This window comes from Micrasema longulum, unplaced genomic scaffold (assembly GCF_059751315.1).
Source record: "Micrasema longulum isolate JH-2025_06_02 unplaced genomic scaffold, ASM5975131v1 h1tg000998l, whole genome shotgun sequence".
Lineage (NCBI taxonomy): Eukaryota > Metazoa > Arthropoda > Insecta > Trichoptera > Brachycentridae > Micrasema > Micrasema longulum.
The window spans coordinates 253,900-276,008 of NW_028278186.1; the positions used below are offsets into that span (position 1 = coordinate 253,900).

Genomic DNA, 22,109 nt, shown 5'->3' on the forward strand with positions numbered 1-22,109 from the left:
TTTACCTAAATGCCACGGAATTAAACCCAGCACACTATTCATAATAACGCTATGGACAGATTTTATCCGTGCATACACAGAGTAAAACAATTTCTAGGTATATAAGATTTTTATTACATTTTTTCCAAATTCATAAAATTTTACATGTTAATAATATTCTAACATCTATAGATATTATCATTTAACATTTTTTTTTTTAATCTAACAAATACATCTAAAGTACAGAGTATTATTTTTTTACAACAAAAAATCTTGGATAAAAATTGGAATTTTGCTATTTCAACTAGAAGTGCAAATACATTGTGATTTACTAATAGTAAATATTTGTTGGGTTAAATCATAAATGAGTATTCAGAATAATTATTTGTTAACCCGTTCACCATTTTATAATTAGCGTATTTTCTTATAAATAATATATTCTATCACATATAGTGATTGTAGCGCTGGCAATTTATCCTCTCATAAATTGACTTAGCAGCAAGATACATTCATACGCCCGTACTAAGAATTTCTACCCAAATACAGAATGGGTTTAGTTTGCGATGTACCTACCACCGATTAGCAACATTGGCATTCTTGCGACAAATATACGCCACATAATGTTTAATATTGCACGAATGAATTTTATCATTGATTGAAATAATTCAAATCATAAAATACATTTTTAGTGGTGTTATGTAGAAACACAATATTTTTTCTGTTATTAGCAACAGTTTGTCGTTAGTAATTATTTTTTACCAAGCACGGCATGAAATAATGCATCCTTTAATATTTTGGTCTTTCTTTCTAAGGTGATTGCTTGCTGTCTAAGGTATTCGTTTCTTGCTTCTAATTTGTCGGCTTCTAAATGCATTTCCATGTCTTTCTTTTTGCGCTCACTTCGCGATCGCCTGGAAGCTTCATTATTTTTGTCCCTTCGCTCTCTATACTTGTCCTCCACGGAAAGAACGGAATTGTTATCATCCACAAATGTTCCGCAGCTGCTGACGCTATCCCTGTGTTTTGGTGGTCTTCCTCTCCTGACAGGAGTGGGAGTATTGGCAGCGTCGAGCAACTTCTCGGCTAATTTCTCATTCTGTTGTAAACTGGAAGCTTCGTATATTCTTTTAGCTCTCTTTTGAAATGAATGTTTTTCAGAAAGCGGAATGTAAGATTCGTCTGATTCTTCACTATTGCGCCTTCTTTTTCTCGAGGTGAATTTCGGGGTATCTGGTGGTGTTAAGTCGTATACTTCTGATGTTTTGTCATCATATTGACTCGATACAAAAGATGATACGGAAGAAATGTTGGACGAGTTCTGTAAATAACAGTAAAAATATTATTTCTGAAAAATTTGCATTTTAAAAAAATTCAACAATAATGTGGAACAAAACAGGAAAAATTTGGGTGTATCGTGAGAATGCAGATATTTATATTAGGTACTGATTGACTTAAATGTCATATTAGTATACACTCAGACAGAATATTTTTACCTTATTTGGTGTCGATGATTGAAGGTGATAGTGATTGTCAGTTTCCAGCTGCTCAACTGTCCAAAGAACATCCGGTGTTGTCACAACAGGATCTCCCGCCCATTGATTTACTGTTGAACTGCTTGTAAACTTGTTCATCTTCAGTTTCAAATCTAACTTTGGTCTGCTATGATTTGAGATATTCTGCAAAACTGGGTGGCTTGGTTCTGGTATGTCATCCACTATGATGGTGTCTATTATTATATCATTGTTTTGTTTCACATTTGACGAAGTCAAAGTAAAATCATAACCGTTGAGATTTTCAAAGTTTTCTAAAAACTCCATGTCGTTTCTTTCTGTATTCAGCTTATCAAAAGCGGTTTCGGAGTAAATGGCATTTTGATTGATAGACGGGAAAGTTTCAATTTGATTTTCATCGAATTGAATCGGGGATCTTGGACAGTAATTGTTATAGCTGTTGTCTACTTTTTCACAAATAGACCAGTCTGTTTGATCACTCCAATCTGCTGAAACTGTTTCTGGGGCAACTGAACTCGGAGCTTGGAGTATCACTTCTGTTGGATCCAGTGAATCATTAGATAATATCTCTATTGTTTCTTCATTCGCGGGCATATCTTCAAATACAAATGTTTCGTCATTCACATTGCATTCCGAGTTATAATCATTATTGTATATGTGTACTGTATTTGGGTACATATTGCTAGCTTGACTCCCAAAACTCAACGAAGTTTGAATTTCTTCAGAGATTTCCTCCTTAGACAACCACTCATCGAAGCTACGGCTCGTAACGCCTTCGATTTCTGATTTTTCCAAAGAGCCATTTAAATAATTACTTAATGTATATTCATCTGGAATAAGAAAAATATTTTATGTTTAAGTTTGATATTACTATGATATTACTGGTACTAAGGGGGTATAAAAAATGAGAGAAGAAAATTACAAATTATCTTGTTCTCTACAATTCAACCCTTGTTAAATTTACAGAAATAGGCTAAAATCATAAAAACTTCTTTCAATATCTGCCTATTGTAAACACATATATTGACTATTTTCAAAATAGCAATCACAAATGCATGTCACACATTCGTAGTAGGATTCCCGCAGGGCAACATGCTCTTACTAAAAACAAACTTCAAAATCGGAGTCCAAAAAGGAATACAAAAGTACAGCAGTATTTAAATGTTGTAATAAAAATATGTAAAATAATCACCAATATATGCCTGTGGGATTCCAGATTGTGTGCGACTGCACCATTCCCTCAAATCCTGGAATCCTTCGCAATCCATCTTGGCCTGATCCAAATTTGTATTTATTTTGGCCTGAGAAATGTGCTGTGTATCCTCGATTATTGGTGTTTCCTGTGATTAAACAGAATAAATTAGAACACTGTCATTATTTTACTTTTTTACAATTGGCATCTTGATGACAAGTTTTATAATTTGTTCAATCAACCCTTCATGTGCCTTAATGTGTTTCTTCACTGGCAAGTAAATTGATCAGTTGAGACATGATGTAGCACTTGAAAAGTTGATTTCAGCCTGATGCAGCATCGCAGAAACCTCACCTGTGACAACATGTTCAACCCTAGATCGAACTCTGGACACTTGAACTGCTCGGCCAACAGATTGGAAAGGTCGGATTGTAGTTCGGAGAGGATGACGGGGGAGGAGGTTGGGGTCGGGATTGACTGTGGCGAGAGTATTCCCTGATTTAAAGCAAAGAATGGCGAGTCTCGTGTCGCTACTGAAATTCCTCTGTTCTTTTCCTTTATACTTTGTTCCTTCTTCGCTATGGTTTGTTTGGTTTCCTTTACTCCAAGAGAGGAAGCCGGGCTTGCTTGTCGCAACCATCTTGTACGGGACTGCTCGAATAAAATCAAAAAAGAAAAAACATAATCTTATGTGCAACACAAACTGCACTATTAGTTTACACACAAAAACAAAGTATGGAGGCTTTGAAACAGTACTGAAAATAATATGCAACATACATAATATGATATGTATCATTATGTTACTTTACATAATATCGTCAGCTGACAGGAAAACCTCATTTAGTACAGATTTATGGTACTTCATGTCACCAATATTTTTAAACAATCTATTGTATTGAACAATCACTAACCGATCCGAAACAGCTGTTTATGATTGTATAATTTCACTCACTACAGTTTGACAAAAGATTGTTGAAAAATATAGAACTTGGTGACATAGTTACTACCATAAATATGTACTTAATGAGTTTTACCTGTCAACCGGCGATATGCAAAAATAAAATGTATGTTATCCTATAATTAATACATAAAGCACCACAATGAACTTCAAATATGAAAATTATTTGCTCCAGACTATGTTAAAATATAAAAATTATTAATATAGAAAGGATTTAAATAAAATACTGTACCTACGTAATATGTATGGGTTATAAACAACGTTTATAAATAAACAAAATGTTTTGGCTTCTGTAGCATTGTTCAGGGAATATAATTAATTCATTTAAGTTTCTTTTTACAATATCTTATGTATAAAAATAATCTAAAAGTATTTTAGAAGTAAATTAATAATAAAGTAAAATAGTGGGATTATACTTACATTAAATGATTCTCCGTAGAAGTTTACTGAAATGTTGACGCCTTTAGGCGACCTGCCAAGAGACCAACAAGCTAGTTGTACAGTCCCTCAACCTGGAATCAAGGAAAGCAATGTCATATTAGTTTCATTCAAATTTAATTGCCATACATAGCCGGCCTCATTTGGCTACTGTACAAGAGGTCTCGGGTTCGATTCCCATCATGGTTGACATGAAATATTTATTTAAAAAGATGTTTTTACACTAGAATATTTCCTAGTCCCTGGACTCGCACATAAGGGGTAAGAATGATCATCTTTACCTTTGTGTAACAAATTGGTGTACCACTGAAGTGCCCTATGCACCATTAGGTGCAGAAAGGGAATGATGATGTCATACATACGACACTAAAGATAAGATTACCAATGAGGAGAAAAACAGAGTCAAAACTCTTGTATAAGGGTTTATTTAATCAATTTGATCTTGATAAATTATTATTCTAAAAATGGTTGATTCTGTCTGTCATACACGGGCCCGGTGGTGCCCGGTGTACACGTATTGCGGCAATCCACTTGGTCCGGTAAAATTAGGGTGGGTGGATACTTATTTATTATTTTCTTTTTTGGTTTTATTTATTTAGTTTCTACTCGCGGGTGAAATTTTTTCTAAAAGAAATCGAGTGGAGATTAATCGGCCTCATGGTGTACTGTTTTGTGTGTTGACCTGGCTATTGATAAATGAAATAATTAAAAAATATTCAATGAATAAATCCGCCCTATGTTTGTTAATACTGCCGTGCTATGTTGAACGTTCTACTTAATTAGCGGGTAGGAATTTAAGCTCTATTCTCTAAGGGCTCGTCCATAGTGCGGGGACATAGACATAGACAGCGGGGGCGTTAGTTTCAAACATACGAAAACGTATGAAAAACGCCACACATGGCCATAGTACGAGGCCTGTGGCGAGCGCGACAAATAAATGTTCGGGCCTAAAAGCGAGCGATTTTACCATACATTTCTAATCGCTCGTTACCGCGTTTTTTTTACTTAGTATTTTACTATGTCTTTTACTGTTTTTTTTTTTAAACGTGTTTTTTTTACGTAGGTATTTAAATTATTTTTTTTTGCTTTGTATTTTGCTATGTATTTTACTACATTTTATTCTGTATTATTTTTATTATATTTTTAAAACGTCTTTTACTACGTTTTTTACTATGCTTTTTTTCTACGTATTTTAATCCATTTTTTACTGTTTTCAATTAACTATGTTTTTTTATAAGTCTTTTACAACCTTTTTTACTGTTTTTTTACTAAGTATTTACAATTATTTTTTAGCTTTGTTTTTTAATGTGTTTTACCAAGTTTTTGAACTATGTTTTTTTACTACGTATTTTACTACATTTTTTACTGCTTTCATATTTACTATGTTTTTTTTATACGACTTTTACTACGTCTTTTACTACGTTTTTTACTATGTTTTTACTACATATTTTACTACATTTTTTATTATTTCTTCTACTGTCTTTTATAAAATATCTTTTACTACGTTTTTTATTACGTCTTTTACTACGTTTTTTGCTGTTTTTTTTTTTTACTTTGGATTTTACTATATTTTTTACTGTTTTCTTTTTACTATGTTTTTTCATTGTGATTTACTACGTCTTTTTATAGTACGTGAATTACTATACTTTTTTCCATTTTTTGAAAACCTGTTTTTTTACTATGTTTTTTACTGCGTTTTTTTCTAGGTCTGCATTTTACTATGTTTTTTTACTACGTATTTTACTTAATTTCAACTGTTTTCTTTTTATTATGTTTTTTACTAGGTTTTTTATTATGTGTTTTACTAAGTTCTTTGCTTTGTTTTTTCTTGGTTTTTTCAGTTTTCACAGATGACGGATCGCGGGTTTATTCAAGCGCCTTACCACGTTGGACCCAGGTATACACGTGGAATAAGTACCTATGGTCGCTATCACAGCTCTTATCAAGTATAACTTTATGCGAGGTTTAAGAATTTTTACTATACCATCCTTATTCTACCACTATGCCTAGGCATAATTTTATACTTGGTATAAATTTAAGCCTAGGCATAATTTTATACTTAGTATTCGATATTATGATTTAATTATGTTCAATCAGCCATGTTTCAAAATTATATAAAATGTCTCCCTCGGCACGGGACACCCCAGTAGGGATACCCACATTATCTTTAATGCAAAAAAAGTAATACATAAATTGAAATAGAACAAAAAAAAAAGTAGGGCTCTACATGTCCTTTACAAAAAATATTCTTCGCTGTTCAATGCTCACTGCTCACTAACCGAACGTTTTGTTTAGATATTGAATATACTATATCTATAATTTTTTTGCGGGTTCGATAGCATTATTCCAAGTGACAAATTCTTCTTTATCACATTCAAATTGAACTGAACAAAAAAGTAAGGCCCCAAAGGGCGATATTTTAAGGTGTTCGAGATCCATACCAACCGAGGCCCGAGGCCTGTAAGGCCGTAATACGAGACCCGGAGGGCCGATTATATGAGGCCCGAAGGGCCGAATTCCTTAACATCGAATAGTCAGAGATAGGTGATTGTTGCCTGCTAGTCTTGATATTTTTTGATGTGAAATATAATGTTATCAAAGGGGAATGATGACGCCATATATACGACACTAGAGATAAAAAAAGATAAGATTACCAATGAGGAGAAAAACAGAGTCAAAACTCTTAGTACAATGGTTTAAAACTGTACAGTGAGTTACTTAAATAAATTTTAAAAAATAGAAAGCCTTGAAATATTTCAAATCAAAAAATGTTATGAACTAACTCAATAAAGCATAAATAATTTTATATAAAGTGTAAACACCCTTTTCGCATGAGGTTCATTACTCAGAGTGATTATTTGTAACTGTGCACATTTAATTTATTCCTTTTTAAGATAAGCTAAGAGTAGGGAGATCAATATTACTGTTTTTCGACCATCATTTTGATAAAAATAATACAGCATAGTAGGTACAATAAACGCAACGTCCCATGTTGTTTCTAAATACTACAATTTCATGTGAGGCACATACTGTAAAATGAGCACATAGGGTTAGTAACTAGAGACAAAACGGATATCCGATGATTATCCGATATCCTATATGTAAAATCGTTCAGTGATTTACTGTGTCGAGCTGTTAAGGTAAAGCTGGCATCTAAGTACATAATATGTGAGTGTATGTACAAATATGTAAGTATTATGGGTCTGTATATTATACGTCTGTAGTCTGAACATACTACGATAGCTGCCCAAGTGGGGAAGAGAAGGGGGGAGGAAGGAGAGAAACACGGCTGATGACGTTGATGACGCATTCGACTTGTAAGAACTTGCGAAATTCGGTAGGTGTACCTACATAATACATACAATAGGTACTTACAAAGTACGGAGAAACTGACAAAATATTCACAATATTATGTTCCATAAAAGGCGTATTCTTTTATTTAAATAGAGTATCAAAGTATTAAGTTATTTTTGCAAGTGGAAAATAAACGTCACAAAAAATATGCATACCTTCCCCAGAACAACTTATAGAATTTTCTTTTATCGCTTATGCAGGTACCTATCTAAGAAAAAATAATTAACAAGTTTACTGATTTCTCCATCGATGTTGGTAGAATGGAAGTAGGTATGCGTAGTTATGAGTTTTTTTCCTGCTAAAACCAGGGCCATATTACTGTTGATTTAGTTGTCTATGCCATTTTCCACTGGCGTTTTTTTTTTCGTCTGACACCAACGCGCGGCACAAATTAATATTTTTTGGCCAGGCCAAAATGAACCCAACACACGGAAAATCAAATCTATAAAAGGGCATAGTTTATTGGACGTTTTTGATGAAGTAGAAATATTTTTAGAGGGATATAAACAAGTTCTAAATACACAAAAAATACGTTTGTAGATATATAATAGGTATGGTATTACAAATGATGTTTTTAGCGTATTTAAATATGAACATTTATATGCTTACTTCACTTAAGTATGTGTGCAAACCGAACATAATATAACACAATGACATACTCCCACAGACAGTAAGATAATGTAAGATAATGATTTGGAAAAATTTTACATCGCAAATATATATATATATATATATTATACTATAATGTATTACAATATATGGGAGGGCATAGTCTAGGTTGGGTGCCAGATATCTCAGCAAAAAAATATAAGTAAAGACTAATTCAAATGTGAAATATTATCAAGAGTAAAACATAGTTATAAAAAAAATAACAAGACGCAGGAATATTATGATTTGACTTTAAGAAGAAATCAATGTTTGTTGATTTTAAATTATAAAGTTAATGACAATGGCAGCAATGCTTGGTAACAAGAATTAAATTCTCCGTAAAAATGCATACAACCACAATACATTAATATCCTAAAGAAATCTTACTTCTACGGCGTCACAACCTGACGTGTGTGACATTTAATTTTTGCAACAAATAAAATACTCGAAATCTGAATATTTTTATCACAAATAATAAACATATGTGATATTAAAATATATAACTTACGAATTGTGTTGGAACTGCAACCGTTTGATGATTTTTTCTACAGCAATTATCAATAAACATACGGACTCGTGGTCAAAAAATCGATTAAAGAAACTTTTCCCTTTGTTTCCGTGATTCCACTATATTTCAAATTAAGCTCAAACTTTAAACTATGAATAACTCACTGGTATTCTAAATTAATTATCTTTTTTCTCGCGGTGAACGCGTGCAGAGCTGTTTTAGCGGCAGAAAATATTGTGCAATACGACGCGGGAAATCTTATAAAACCTCGCTCCCACTCCCCGCCTAAATTATCGAAAGCGAATGAGAGGGGATTTTCTGTGACGACATCACTCCTTCCGACCAATGGGAGGCCGGCCTGGTGACGACATGTTGAACCCGCGGACTCATCGTTAGCCGTCTAGACCGCGTAGAAAACCGAGGGCAAGAAACTCGGAAAAGCGCTTCACTACTGTTAAAACGAAACACACGAATGAAAAGAGAATATTCATTCAATACACCATAATATCGACCGAATAAAAAAATATATATTTTTTGCGTAACATGTTTGAAGAATGAGGTGAGTGAAGGTTGCAAATGAAAATGTATCCTAAAAATAGAATTCATTAATGGAGAACGATGCGAACCTTTTCGCAAAATGTAATTAAACTTTCTTCCGTATTGATAACTTGTACATTCGTCATTGAAAAATGTAGAAAATACACACGAGTGCATTTAGTTACCAGCAGTTTCTCAGAAATTGAAAAAAAAGGTATAATATGGTAGATACAAGTACATAATACTTTCGGTATTTTCCTGATCAAATTCTCAAAAAATATACTAATTTAAAATGAGCACCTAAAGTGAAACAAAATGGTAAATATGTCATTCGAAATAAAGTTTGCTTTTACGTTACATATTGCTGACTGGCCTTCAAAATGGAATGTCAAGCAGACGAAAGTTATCCTTTTCGACAACTCCTTCTGTTCGCGTTCAATCGAGGGAATAAAGTTGCCAAAGCTGCTCGCGATATTTGCGCAGTGTACAGTGAAGATGCTATGAATTATTGACTTGTTTTAAAATAATGAAGGAGAATACATTATTGACTAATTACTGTTTTTTTTTTCTCTTCATTTGGAAAAAAATGGAAATAACTTATTTTTTATTTATTTATTTTTGCACCACAACAGGCCAGGAGGCCCAATTACAGTAGCGAATTACATCACAGAACACCCAGGCTTGAGAAAAATCACATTTTATTTTTTGTGTTCTCACCGGGAATCGAACCCGGTACCTTCCGTGCGTGAGTCAAGCGTCTTGATCACTACACCACGGTTTAATATCAATGCATTGTCTAAATTTATTAACAGAGAGGGAAAACATTATTGAGAAGGAAATATGGAAGTCTAGGCATTTACAGGGCTTATGACCTGTAATTGGCTGGTTTAAGTGGCCATTTTACACACTGTGTAACATTCATTATTCTGCCCATGTTTAAACATCCACATTTCCTCAACTCTTCCATCTGTTGACTTTTGTGAAGTAAATGAGCTGAAACCTTTATCATGCGGGTGAGATTCATCCGGCTGAACCAAATCACCTACTAGGCAATGCCTGAAAACAATTTTCCAATTTTTGTACTTCTTCTTTTACCAGGTAGTTATTTTAACAATGTTTGAGTACGTCCAAATGCTTGCAGACTGGCTGAATTTCCTCCCTTATGAATAGCTCCCTAGGGAGGAAATCCAGCCAGTCTGCAAGCATTTGGACATTCTCAAACATTGTCAATACATTGTTATTATGACCAACGTACAAACATAAAATGAATACTTAATAAATCAATATAAGCACTTCTTATAGTACCTACACAATAATCAAATTTATCTCAAATCGAAGATTCGAGAAAAGAGCCCACAAATAGGTGACTAAGGTATTTTTTTAAATCCACATTAACATACCTAGTGCAGATAACCACGATATTTTTTAAATCCAATAACACAATTAAAAATAAATAAATTTCCTAATCCGCACTTAAGGTGCTTAGGGCACTGCATTGGTACTCGAATTGCAACGTATCTCGATCATTCGGCGATATGATCAGTTTTATGCTGTTCACACTCAGCGGGGTTCGAACTTTAGACAAGCGATCCGCGAGTCTGCAACACTACCACGGGCCACAAGCCGACTCAATGAATCGATAAATCTATTTGTGGTTTTGGTTTAAACGTATGTTTGATGCCATATTATTATTTAAAGGTAAGTATTTAGTAATTACACAAACCGACATCAAACATGGCGACAGTGAAGTCACCATCATTGTCAGTATGATTTGCACATTTTGATAAGCTCAGATAAAGAAATCGCACCTGCTATATATTAATTATGTAATACGGTTTTGTGTTTCATTTTATTACATTTAAAACAATCTCCAGAAAACTATATTTGTGAATAGTTTCATCAAATCTATCAAAATAAAAAAATATATAATTAAAAGAATCAGAATCCTGGATGAGTGATTTTGACTCGATGACTCTCAGGTAAAAATCCCGAATAAGGAAATCGAGTGGAGATTAGTCCGTCTCGTAGTGTAGTGGTTGACGCGCTCGCCTACCATGGTCGAGGTCCCGGGTTTGACTCCTAGGATGGTCGACATGAAATATTTATTAAAAGTGGTTCTTCAGTGCAATATTTCAGTGTCCTATGCATCATCGAGTGCGAACAGGAGTATGATGATTTTTCCCTATCTGAACAAAAAAACGTCCTCCCAACAAACATACATATAGTTATGTAATTTAAATAAATATTATTGTACCTAATTCAAGGTCTATTTTAGGAAGGTAATCGATTCGGGGAATACCCGAAACGAACGTGACGTCACCAGTTTTGCGTTTGTCACCAAATCATACAGCAATATGGACACATCAACCTACATAAAAAAATATGTATTTATATAGCGGGTGTTTTTTTTTGTCGTGAAGGAACATTCGATTGGTAATACCTTACTTTTTTTGTTACCAACCCAGCAGGCCAGGAGGTTCAAATACAGTGACAAATTGTAGTACAGAACACCCAGGCTTGAGATAAATCATATTTTAATTTTTGTGTTCTCACCTGCAATCGAACCCGGAACTTCCCGTGCGTGACTTAAGCGTCTTACCTACTACACCACGGAGGCTGCCAAACTAATGATGACAGTTTCTTTTTTACATTTGTGCTCTGTGACAGTACCTACTCAAATTAATAATAACGCCTTACACTCGATCAACGCTTGCAAATTGTGGAAATTTACTTTAAAAATCAGTGTTTAGTCCGCCAAACGTGTAAGGCTCTTCGTGAAACCATAAATTTAATGCGTGACAAGTTTGTCGATAACATTACTTCAGTAGCTCAATCACAAATAACTATCGACGTGCTTAAAAACATGTTAAGCATTTGATCGATCACAATGAACATGCTTAAGTTATCGCAGTCATAAGTCAACGCGTGTGTAATCTCTAAGTCAACGCTCGTGTCGGTTTGTTTTTTGTTTTTCTCGAAAATAAATACAGTTCACTGGCGAAAAATCGGCGTTTACTATAAAAAATCATACAATATATTGCATTTGCAAAATAGTAAGGAGTATCTTGGACAAACAAGTGAAAATTAAATTACAATTACTATGGCGACTGCTTTTCTTGACATTATTTGGCTTGCCAACCGCCAGCTTAATAGCAGTTTTGGAATATTTTTCATATTTACACCGGTGGAATTCAAATATGTGATTGCGCAGCAGCGAAACGTAAATATTTTGACATTTAATATTAGGCGTTTACGGATGTTCCACTGTGATTGCAAATACGATAAACAACTATGGTGAGAAATTGTTATCACGTCGCTTATTAGCACGTCGATAGTTTTTATTTTTATTAGATTATTTCATATGGGGCTACGTTTGGTCAATGGGAACAAACCACAACTCTAGAAGCAATGGAAGCCTATATTATATATAACACGCACCATTTCTGAGATAACGCCAGATTTGTTGGAAAGAGTTGCCAAAAATTGGACCCACAGAATGTGCTACATAATTACTAGTCACATGAGGCATTTGTCGGATATCATTCTCAAAAATTAAATGGGTATTTTTGTTCTTTCGAACACAATAAAATAAAACTCATTCCAGTATTGATAAGCCCTGTAAATGCCTAGACTTCATAAGCCCCGTAAATGCCTAGACTTCCATATTTCCTTCTCAAAAATGTTTTCCCTCTCTGTTGCAACAAATTTAAATATATGCTTTGTTTATTTAAATTTCAAGTTATATTACGTTAAAAACAAACATCATATAGGGGAACAGAGGGTAATGCTGTACACCTAACTCTTTGAATGTCATTTTCTTGGAATTTATTCGGTACAAGGCTTACTATTATATACCAATTAGCCTTTCATTTAGTTAAGTTTGACATGACAGAAGCTTATTTATAGTATATGCGACTACCACGGAACCATAAAAAATAATGTAGGTATTTGAAAAAGTCGGAAGTACGGAATTACCTGACACTTGCGTGTAATTCCGTACATAGTTTGACTAATTTCGTACATTCTTTCAAGGCTAAAAAAAGCATGATTAACGGTATTTTTACAAAGGCCAAAATCATTTAGTCAATCAAACCTTTATTATAGTTTCTACATAGGTACACTAATTCGTGAAATTCTCGTAATTATCCGCAGAAGTCTCGCAATTGCATAAAGCATGTGCCCACTTTTCGCATGACACATCTGTGCCATAATATTATTTTCTTAAAGATAAGTGCTTACGGCTTATTTTCTGATGTCAAAATCTTGTAACAGCGAGTGTAAAATCACATTACGTCTGATGGCACCGCTAGTGCTCCGCTAACTGATGTAATAACTTGCGAGTGTGTGAGACTACACTTAACGAACTAGTGTGACAGATATAAAAATGTTATAATATGCATAGAATTATAATATACCAGAAGGCGCGTAGAACCTAGTTTGTATACCACGCACTGTGTTCAAAAACCCTCCTATACCCGCATCCCGCCTGCGCGCATGCGTGAAATGGCCCCGCAATGTTGCCAGACCGTGAACAATATACACAAATATAAGATAATTTTGTGTTATGTTATGTTATATTTTACAACAAAAAATATTTCACTGACTTGACTATAAAAAAAACAGGTACTTTTATTAGGCAAACGTAAAAAAACATAATTCAGTAATTAAGTAAATTAATACCGTTTAATATTACAGTAAGGCTTGTTAACAGAAAACCGGGTAAAAATTCGACTGCTCTGGCAATACTTACAAAATGTCCACGTAATTTTATTTAACAATCTGACTGATGATAAAATAATCGAATCCTTAAATAAGATTACTTGTGAATTCGCTTCATACACATGAAATGTGAACCTACCGTTTTCCCTTTAAATCCCAGCAGTATTTTGACACTTGCAAACGACAACACGGCACAATTGAATTTAAATCGGCAGTTGCGTAGTCGGATTCAGTTTGATGCGCGTAAGCGGTTTCTGGACCTATTCTAATTCTATGATAATATGTAACTTGCTTTCTTTCGACTGCTGTACGGATTGGCCGCTGTACGGTATTATCCTCCTACTGCACTGCCATTCTCGCACATACGTATGGCGCCAACTTTAGTTATTTAAACAACTGATTGCGAGTTTCAGTATAAACCTGTTGCTATGTAAATTTTAATCTAAACATATGACAAATTTACTTTTTAGCGACAAAAAATATAATGGCTATCCACTAAAAGATTACGATAAGAGAATAATAATAATTATTATAAAAAATAAAATATGTAATTGTTATGGTTCTCTAAGGATGCGAAAAATGGCATCTCACTAGGGCCCAAAACAGCAAAATATTGGGTTTTCAAAATAGGTGCCTCAGAAGAATATTGGGTGTGCAGTGGCTTGACTTTGTGAGGAATGAAGAAACAAGTGAACGGAAGCAGCAAATTCCGGTGACAACTATCCTAAAGCGGAGGCGATACTGCGGATGCCTCCTGAGAGCCTTAACCACACTTGCTTTCTTTACATGGTATCAGGTTCTCGACGCCCTGGACGCCCGCTGCTGGCTATTCGTCGGCAGTTCATGTCAGAACTCCGAACGTGGGCTGGCAGCTGACAGAGATGCCTGCAGGCTCTTTGTGGCTACCATACGCTCCACCTAGGGAGCGGACATGTAATGATGATGATGATGTTGATGATCCACTAAAATCTAAAATAGGAAGGTTTCGTCGGTTTTCTGGTGTAGTGGTTGGCACCTTCCGCTACCGAGGTGCCCAGTATGAGATCTCGGGTTCGATTCCCGATATAAAGTATTTATTCAAAATAATGATTTTTCACAGCAGTATTTCATAGTGAGTTGCATCTGAAGCGGAAAACCGAACATCTTACCTTACTGGAAAAATAAAATACCATGAAAGGTAGTCTGCTATGGATCATTGGGGGCGCAGATAGAGAAATTATGTTGGCGCAAGGTTTTCTCTGTGTCCAGGTGGATAAAGGATACAGTTATGAAATAAAACCAGAACCCTGGATTTTTTTACTCTTGAAAAAGCAAATCTAGTGGGGATAAGCCGTCCTTGTAGGGCAGTGGTTGGCGCATTCGCCAACGTGAAATATTTGTTTTAAATGTGATTTATACACTGCAATATTTCCCTGGACTGTCACCTGGGGCGATATTCCAAACGCTCTCGCGGCCGTGGAAAACACTTTGATCCCTTTAGATACAAAATAAGCGAGATAAAAGTGTTTTCTATGGCCGCGAGAGAGGTTCAGAATAGCATCGCCGAAGCGTAAAACTGATCACATTTCCTTCATGTAACAGATAATCAAGATACGCTACTTTTAGTACGCACCGTCGGATACAGATAGGGATATGATGATTTCATGATTAATGGTGCATAGGGCACTGCATCGGTAGATGAACTGCAGCGTACATCGTTTATTTATTTTATAAAGAAAAAATGATCAGTCTTACACTTCAGATTCGAACAAAGCTATATTTAACACAAATGTAAAAAACGCCGGGATTTAAACATTTTGTGTCGACGCCAAACGAGCTAACTACTTCACTACGTATCATGAAGCGAACTAAAATGTGACTCATAAAGTTGGCAGACCAACTTGAAATCGAATCAGCAAATTATAAGATAGAAATTGAGGTCAGTAACTGTAAAATGAATATTTACTGTATAGAACTTCCAATGGGATGTACAAATAATTAGATAGATAAATACGGTTACATTTTATTTTGAGGAGATATTCATAGTCAATTTTCAATTGAAAAAAATTACTTGAAGTATTATTAGCATTGTGGCAGAACGTATTGGTTTTTAAATTTCAACATTGTTCACACTACATTTTTTTTGGTAATAAATAACTACAGTTATAATATTATTAATTGAATCGTCATTCACTTCGTAACATTTCATTAATAATGATTATGAAAATAAAACTTTGTTAACACAATTCAAACGTGTAACGGACGCTTGCGCTTGCAATTCTCAAACTGAGTACCTACGGCCCGTTGTATCGCTGTAAACTATAGCTAACTTCGTGGTTGATAATCATAGATTGGTTTTTATTACTTAACGTATTATTACTCTGAGGGTGCTTTCAACAACAAATTTAATACCAAACATTAAAAAACTGGCGAAATAAAAACAGGCTCAAAAGTCTCAATCTAAATCTTAAGTAAGAAATGTTTATGTGTTGTAATAGATGTTGTTTTTTATACAATAGTTTAATAATTACAAATGTTAACTATGTTTTTCAGTTCACATCCAACAATAGTAGTTCAGAGCTAGCTTCACCAAACGAGACTCTCCGGCAGCTTGGGTCCACAACCGCGATCACCCTCTCGTCCATGTTATTATTTCTGACAATTGTAGATTGGTGCTCTAATAAACGTGTCTTTTGAAATAACGTGAATTAATTCATTGAATTTCGTGATTGAGGTATTCATTTTCCTTCCATAAGCGAAGCAGTTCCTATTCCTATCAGGCGCGTGCGGTGACATTTATCAATAAGGATGCTGACAAAAAACCACCATGTTCCTTATTTTAGCAGGTTTATTCAGATTATCAGATTGTCCATTAGATTAATAATAATCAATAGTTGACAATCAACAAATTAACGCTGTAAATTTTTTCCACTCCTAATAAAGCATGTGGACATCACCAGACGCTTCCGGAAGACCTTATAGTTAGCCAGCACTCACGCCTCCTCCAACGTCAATTCCGCGTCCCTTAGTTCCGCCAAACAAAGCTGAAAGATCGCCATCGATGGTCTTCCAGGACGATCCCCGTAGGTGTGAAAAGGAGATAACAATATAAACATCAAAACACCTAAAACAAGACCCGAGACAATCGTTCATAAATTTGGGCCAAGTGTCAATAATGCGCTACTTCAAACTTTATGATAAACTTTATGTTATTAGAGTCGTTTTTTCTTTGCATTATACAAGTTGGATGCTTCTTATCTCTCCGAGTCTCGAAAGGGAAATCTAAAACCTTATGAACCTAAAGCGCATGCGCGAAAATTTGGACAAATGCTATGGGAACTAGACGCAACTCGACAACAGCATCCCACGTATACAACAAATACTATTAAGAACAAGGTACCTAGATATTCAGTACGTACGTTGATATAGGAAATGCGCATATGTAGCTAGGTATGTATACTGAAGATATTGTTTGAATCGCGTGCACCCGAACGTTCTCATTGAGAATTTTAGGAATACATATTTGAAGGTTTTATTTCGTATTTATAATGTTTTTTTTGTAAAATTCATTTTATTTTTAAAATTTCAAGGGATGCGCCGCATCTACAGTACCTATGTGCGGAACGCCCCTGATTTCTATCTCTATTTTACAACCCCAAACGTGAACGTAAGAAGGTAAAACAAGTTCGAGTTCTAGTATATGACTTTGTCTGTGAAAAAAATGGCACATGGTATACAAAATGCTGGCCACCTCTGCTCTAAGGTCTCAGCGTATTGTATTCTAGCAGAATAACGCTAGAATTTTTCAAGACATGTGTTTTATTAGTGTGTTTATTCTGCTTTGATTTATTTAATACGTCGAGTAAATAAGGCACTGAATACATCCAAATTGCTGTGAGAATACAGTATAATTTTGACCTTAAATTGTGTGAAAAACTTATGACATTGGTGGTTTGAAAGTTCGTCAACCCAAACCCATCAGACCAAAACCAGAAATCAGTAGGCAAGTTCAGTCCTGTGACTATTTGTGACGCTCAATCATAAATTGATCATTAAAATCTGCATAGTCAAAACAAGTTTATCAAACAAGACACCTTAGACATCTAAACTATTGGATGAAATGGTTACCTGATGGTTTATTTTTACCGATGTATAGAAAGAAATACATTCATGTGAATTTTAATATGAATTCATTGTCGGGATATTCTTCATTAAAATGTTGTTTTATAAGATAACCAAACGTTATTATTTAGATTTAGTAACATAAATATACGATGTATCTGTTTATTATTATGTCCACCTCGTAGTCAGCGCGTTTGCCTACCGTGCAAGAGGTCTCGGGTTCGACTTCTGACATGGCTGACATGAAATATTTATGTAAAAAAAAGTGTTTTTGCATTAAAATATTTTATAGTCTCTGGACTGGTACCTGAAGCGTAAGACTGATCCTCTTATCTTCATGTAACAAAAATGATCAAGATACGACTGATTTGGTATACCAATGCAGTGCCCTATGCACATTAGGTGCGGAAAGGAAGTGATAATGTTTAGTAGACTAATATTTCAACAGGCTTTATTAGGATGACTTATGTATTGGTTATTTTTTAGGAAAATCTCTGAAAAAATAGTACAATAAGGCCAATAATATTAATTGATTTATTTATTATTAATGAGGGCCCGGGGGCTCAAGTTATAGGTACTAAATTTTGTGGGTACTACTAGTATGCTTCACTTAAATTAAAACAATATTATAGAATAAAATAGTAAAAATATGCTCCCGCTTGCTGCAGCACAGTGGTGGGCGTTTGTGCTACCATTTGCGTGATCTCAGATTCGATTCCCGATAAGACAACGTACTAGTTGCATGCATTTTTTCTATGTTTTTGATTTGAATGATTAATATCTTATACTCTTTCTAAAATTATTTATTAAAATATTTTTAATATGTGTACCATATAAGTACGTATATTATTATCTACACTTGCTGTATCTTAATTTGTATTATTTGTTTTTAATGTTAATCTGTTAATACCATTTTTTTAATATTAAAAAATAATAATTTATAACTTGTATTTCATTTCTAACCTTTTTTCTTATTTACTTTGTGTACTTACTGTTTTTTATTTTAAGCTTTAAAAGAGTGATCTTTATTCAAAGCATAGCATCAAATTTGAAATCAACACCTTGCACCTATAGTATTAAAAAATATTTGAAATGTATAAAGAATGTTGACTTAATGCATTCTGTCAGCATAGCCTCGATATGTACCTACTTATGATTAAAGATATACCTACATGTCCTTTTTTTTTTAATCTTTGAAGAAAAAAAAACATTTTTCGTACTTTTAAATTTTTATATTCCTTTTTTATGATTTATTTTTAACACAATGTGTTAGCGTGTTCATTGAATGAAACCATTGTGTCATAATATGTACATATAATTTTTTTATGCTTTTTTTTTTCTATCGTTTTTCTACTGTATATTATTTGAAGTGTTTATTTATATTTTTGTAAAGTAAAAGGCACTACGTGCCGTGTATATTGATAAATAAATAAATGTATGGTGTTTTTTTTTTAAATTATTGGTACATTTGTACTTACATGTATTATTTTTGTTAATGCCCAGTGGGCGTATTGTAAAAAAAAACACAAACTTCTTTATTATTATTATTATTTTATTTATTTATTTATTTTTTCACGCCCATAAGGCTTTTACATACATGAAAGTTTTACAAAATATAAGTGTATAAACAACATTAAATTTAAAAAATACAATATAAAGCAACAAAAGATAGAACAGTGTTAAGAAGTAAGAAGTAAAGTTGGTATAAAAAAAGAAGATGAGTATATAAACAACATAGATTTAAAAAAAAACACAATATAAAGAAATAAAATATAGGAACAGTGTTAAGAAGTATAGTTGGTATAAAAATAAAAAAGATGAGTGTATTAACAACATAAATTTAAAAAAAAAAAACAATATAAAGTAATAAAATATAGAACTGTGTTTAAAAGTTAAGTTGGTTTAAAAAAAAATAAAGCAATATTTATATATATTTCTATTTTTTTAATAAGCTAAAGAAAGCTTTCATAAAATAATAATTAATCAGGACGATACTGCGATTAGCGAATATACCAATGGAGTGCCTTATGCACAAGTAGATTGGGGAAATGTTTTAAGTAAATTTTGAGGTACTCACATGGTGTGTGTTGTCTTATGGAAGTCCTTCTTAAAAATGATACAAAACTTGTCGGAAGCGCGATTACGGGAACCGCGCATTAATCTACCACGGAAGGTTCTCTTTGTCTGATGATAAATATAACGCTGGCACATCAAATTCTGAATTTTTTTTGGAGTAATGTTTTTATCACTGATCATGTTAGGATTATTCACCTTGATCACAGCGGCCTGCATCGACTTTTCTCTAGCAAAGTATTTTTATTTGCGGTACCCGCCTTTTCAACTAAACTTAAATAAATATCACTTAGTCTTAAATTTTACACAATATTCTAAAAACTATTAGTAAAATATTCCGAACTAACTAATAAATGACTTTTGACTGACTGATTAAATTAATTTAATATTGTTCATCCATAGATGCTTTTTAAAAATAAAACTGCACTTCTGCGTCACTTTAACACCAGTAAAATTAACTTTAAAATCTAAATCATAAATTCAATTCATTGGAATTAATTTCCTCAATTAAAGAAGCAATAAATGCCTTAGAAATACAAAATTTGTGGCAATTTCTCTAGAGTGAATCGTGTAGATCTGTATATGCCTTGAACTTTGGTGAACGAATGACGTAAATTCTGGGAGGCGAGACTCGCGAACCGGATTGCATCAGCCAAACTCGGAAACGTGAGATAGTGTTATGTGATGTCATTGCGTCTGAGAGAGACAAACTATCTTTGCACGCACAATTTTCCGGGATATTTAAAATTAATTTTACTGTCTAAGTTATTGAATGCATATTGATAAATTAATAAATAATCGCATAAAAAAATATTTTCGTCAAACGGATACAATTAAAAATTAGGTATGGAAATAGGCGTAAAGGTAAATTTATAAATTACGCAATGGAATCATGTGACTTGGTTCAACTAAAGGGATCGAAGTTTCGAGAAATTTGCTCGCAGGTTAATTATTCTCACGGTGACTCTGCAATTTTAAATATATTTTCGGTTTGATACTAGAAAAATATTGGTGAATTTTCAGTCTTACTAAAGATAATGAAAATGCATACCTAATTGATAAATGAGAGTGTACGGAGTATTTTATTATTTTTGAAAATTTTAAATTTTATAAATTTATTGCATAAAATTAGTAGGTATACATATTTAATAACAGGGAATCTATATAAAACTAGTGAATAGAAAATGAAAACGGAGTGTTCTCTGTTTAGGATAGTCTCCACCTAACATATGGCTCAGCCTGTTCTAAGATGGAGATTTTTCATATTTTAAAGCATAGGTAGTTCTAATATAACAATAACAAAAAAAAAACTAAAACTACTTAATTATAAATGCCTAGCTAATAAAATGTAAGAAATTAATAATCGTTATTATACAAATATAAGGTGTATGTGTATATGTGCCAAGAATACATGTTACTTAAAAATAAATAATATGGTATAATATATAATAAAAAAATATATGAAGTAATGAAATACATTTAAATATATATATATATATATATATATATATGTGTTTTAAATCAAATATAATATGTAGGGTAAACCGGGGACAATTGTACCATGTTATCTTTAACGTTGTATTCTGAGGTAATTGTAAATACTATTGCAGTAGTACTAATATTTTCATATACTTGATTTACTAGACTAAAAACTGGCATCACTTTCAAATGTATTGAATCAATATTAACAGAGATATTTGACCTTTAAGCCTACCAAGTCGATTGGTCCAAGTCCACTACCCGGGGTAAATTATACCCGAGATTTGATGAATGAAAATACAATGTTTTAGTTAGAAAAATGTATTATTTTAAATGGCAATATAATAACAGAGCCGCTTTTAATCAACTAAAATCAAAACACAGTGACCTTCTCAAAGAAAATCAACATAAAAAATATAAAAAACCGTAAAACGAGTCTTCTCTCTTATTAAACAGTAAAATCTGAGTTAAAGACTACAAAATATTATTCTATTCGTTTAATTAACTGCGTTTTTGTAGTTTTGATGCTTACAATCAGTAAAAAAACAATGAAAAATATTAATCAAAATATTGTATGGCAAAAGACGTAGAACATTTGTTCCCATGGCACAA

General features: G+C 33.3%; 1 protein-coding gene across 4 annotated transcripts; it reads right to left on the reverse strand.

Moving 5' to 3' along the window:
• Positions 1–90: 90 nt before the first annotated feature.
• On the reverse strand, positions 91–20,934 carry LOC148277659 (uncharacterized). 4 transcript variants are annotated; one of them, XM_088232583.1, is made up of 6 exons: positions 20,023–20,934; positions 4,061–4,152; positions 3,037–3,333; positions 2,683–2,830; positions 1,473–2,320; positions 91–1,297 (listed from the first exon to the last, which is right to left on the reverse strand). In XM_088232583.1, the coding sequence occupies exons 3-6, from the start codon at positions 3,046–3,048 to the stop codon at positions 728–730; spliced, it is 1,578 nt and encodes a 525-aa protein (XP_088088709.1). In that variant the 5' UTR covers positions 3,049–3,333; positions 4,061–4,152; positions 20,023–20,934; the 3' UTR covers positions 91–727. The 4 variants fall into 4 exon arrangements, with proteins under 4 accessions (XP_088088709.1, XP_088088708.1, XP_088088711.1 ...); XM_088232582.1 differs by lacking the exon at positions 20,023–20,934 and adding an exon at positions 8,589–8,824; XM_088232585.1 differs by lacking the exon at positions 3,037–3,333 and having other exon boundaries at positions 20,023–20,162.
• Between the last annotated feature and the right edge of the window lie 1,175 nt (positions 20,935–22,109).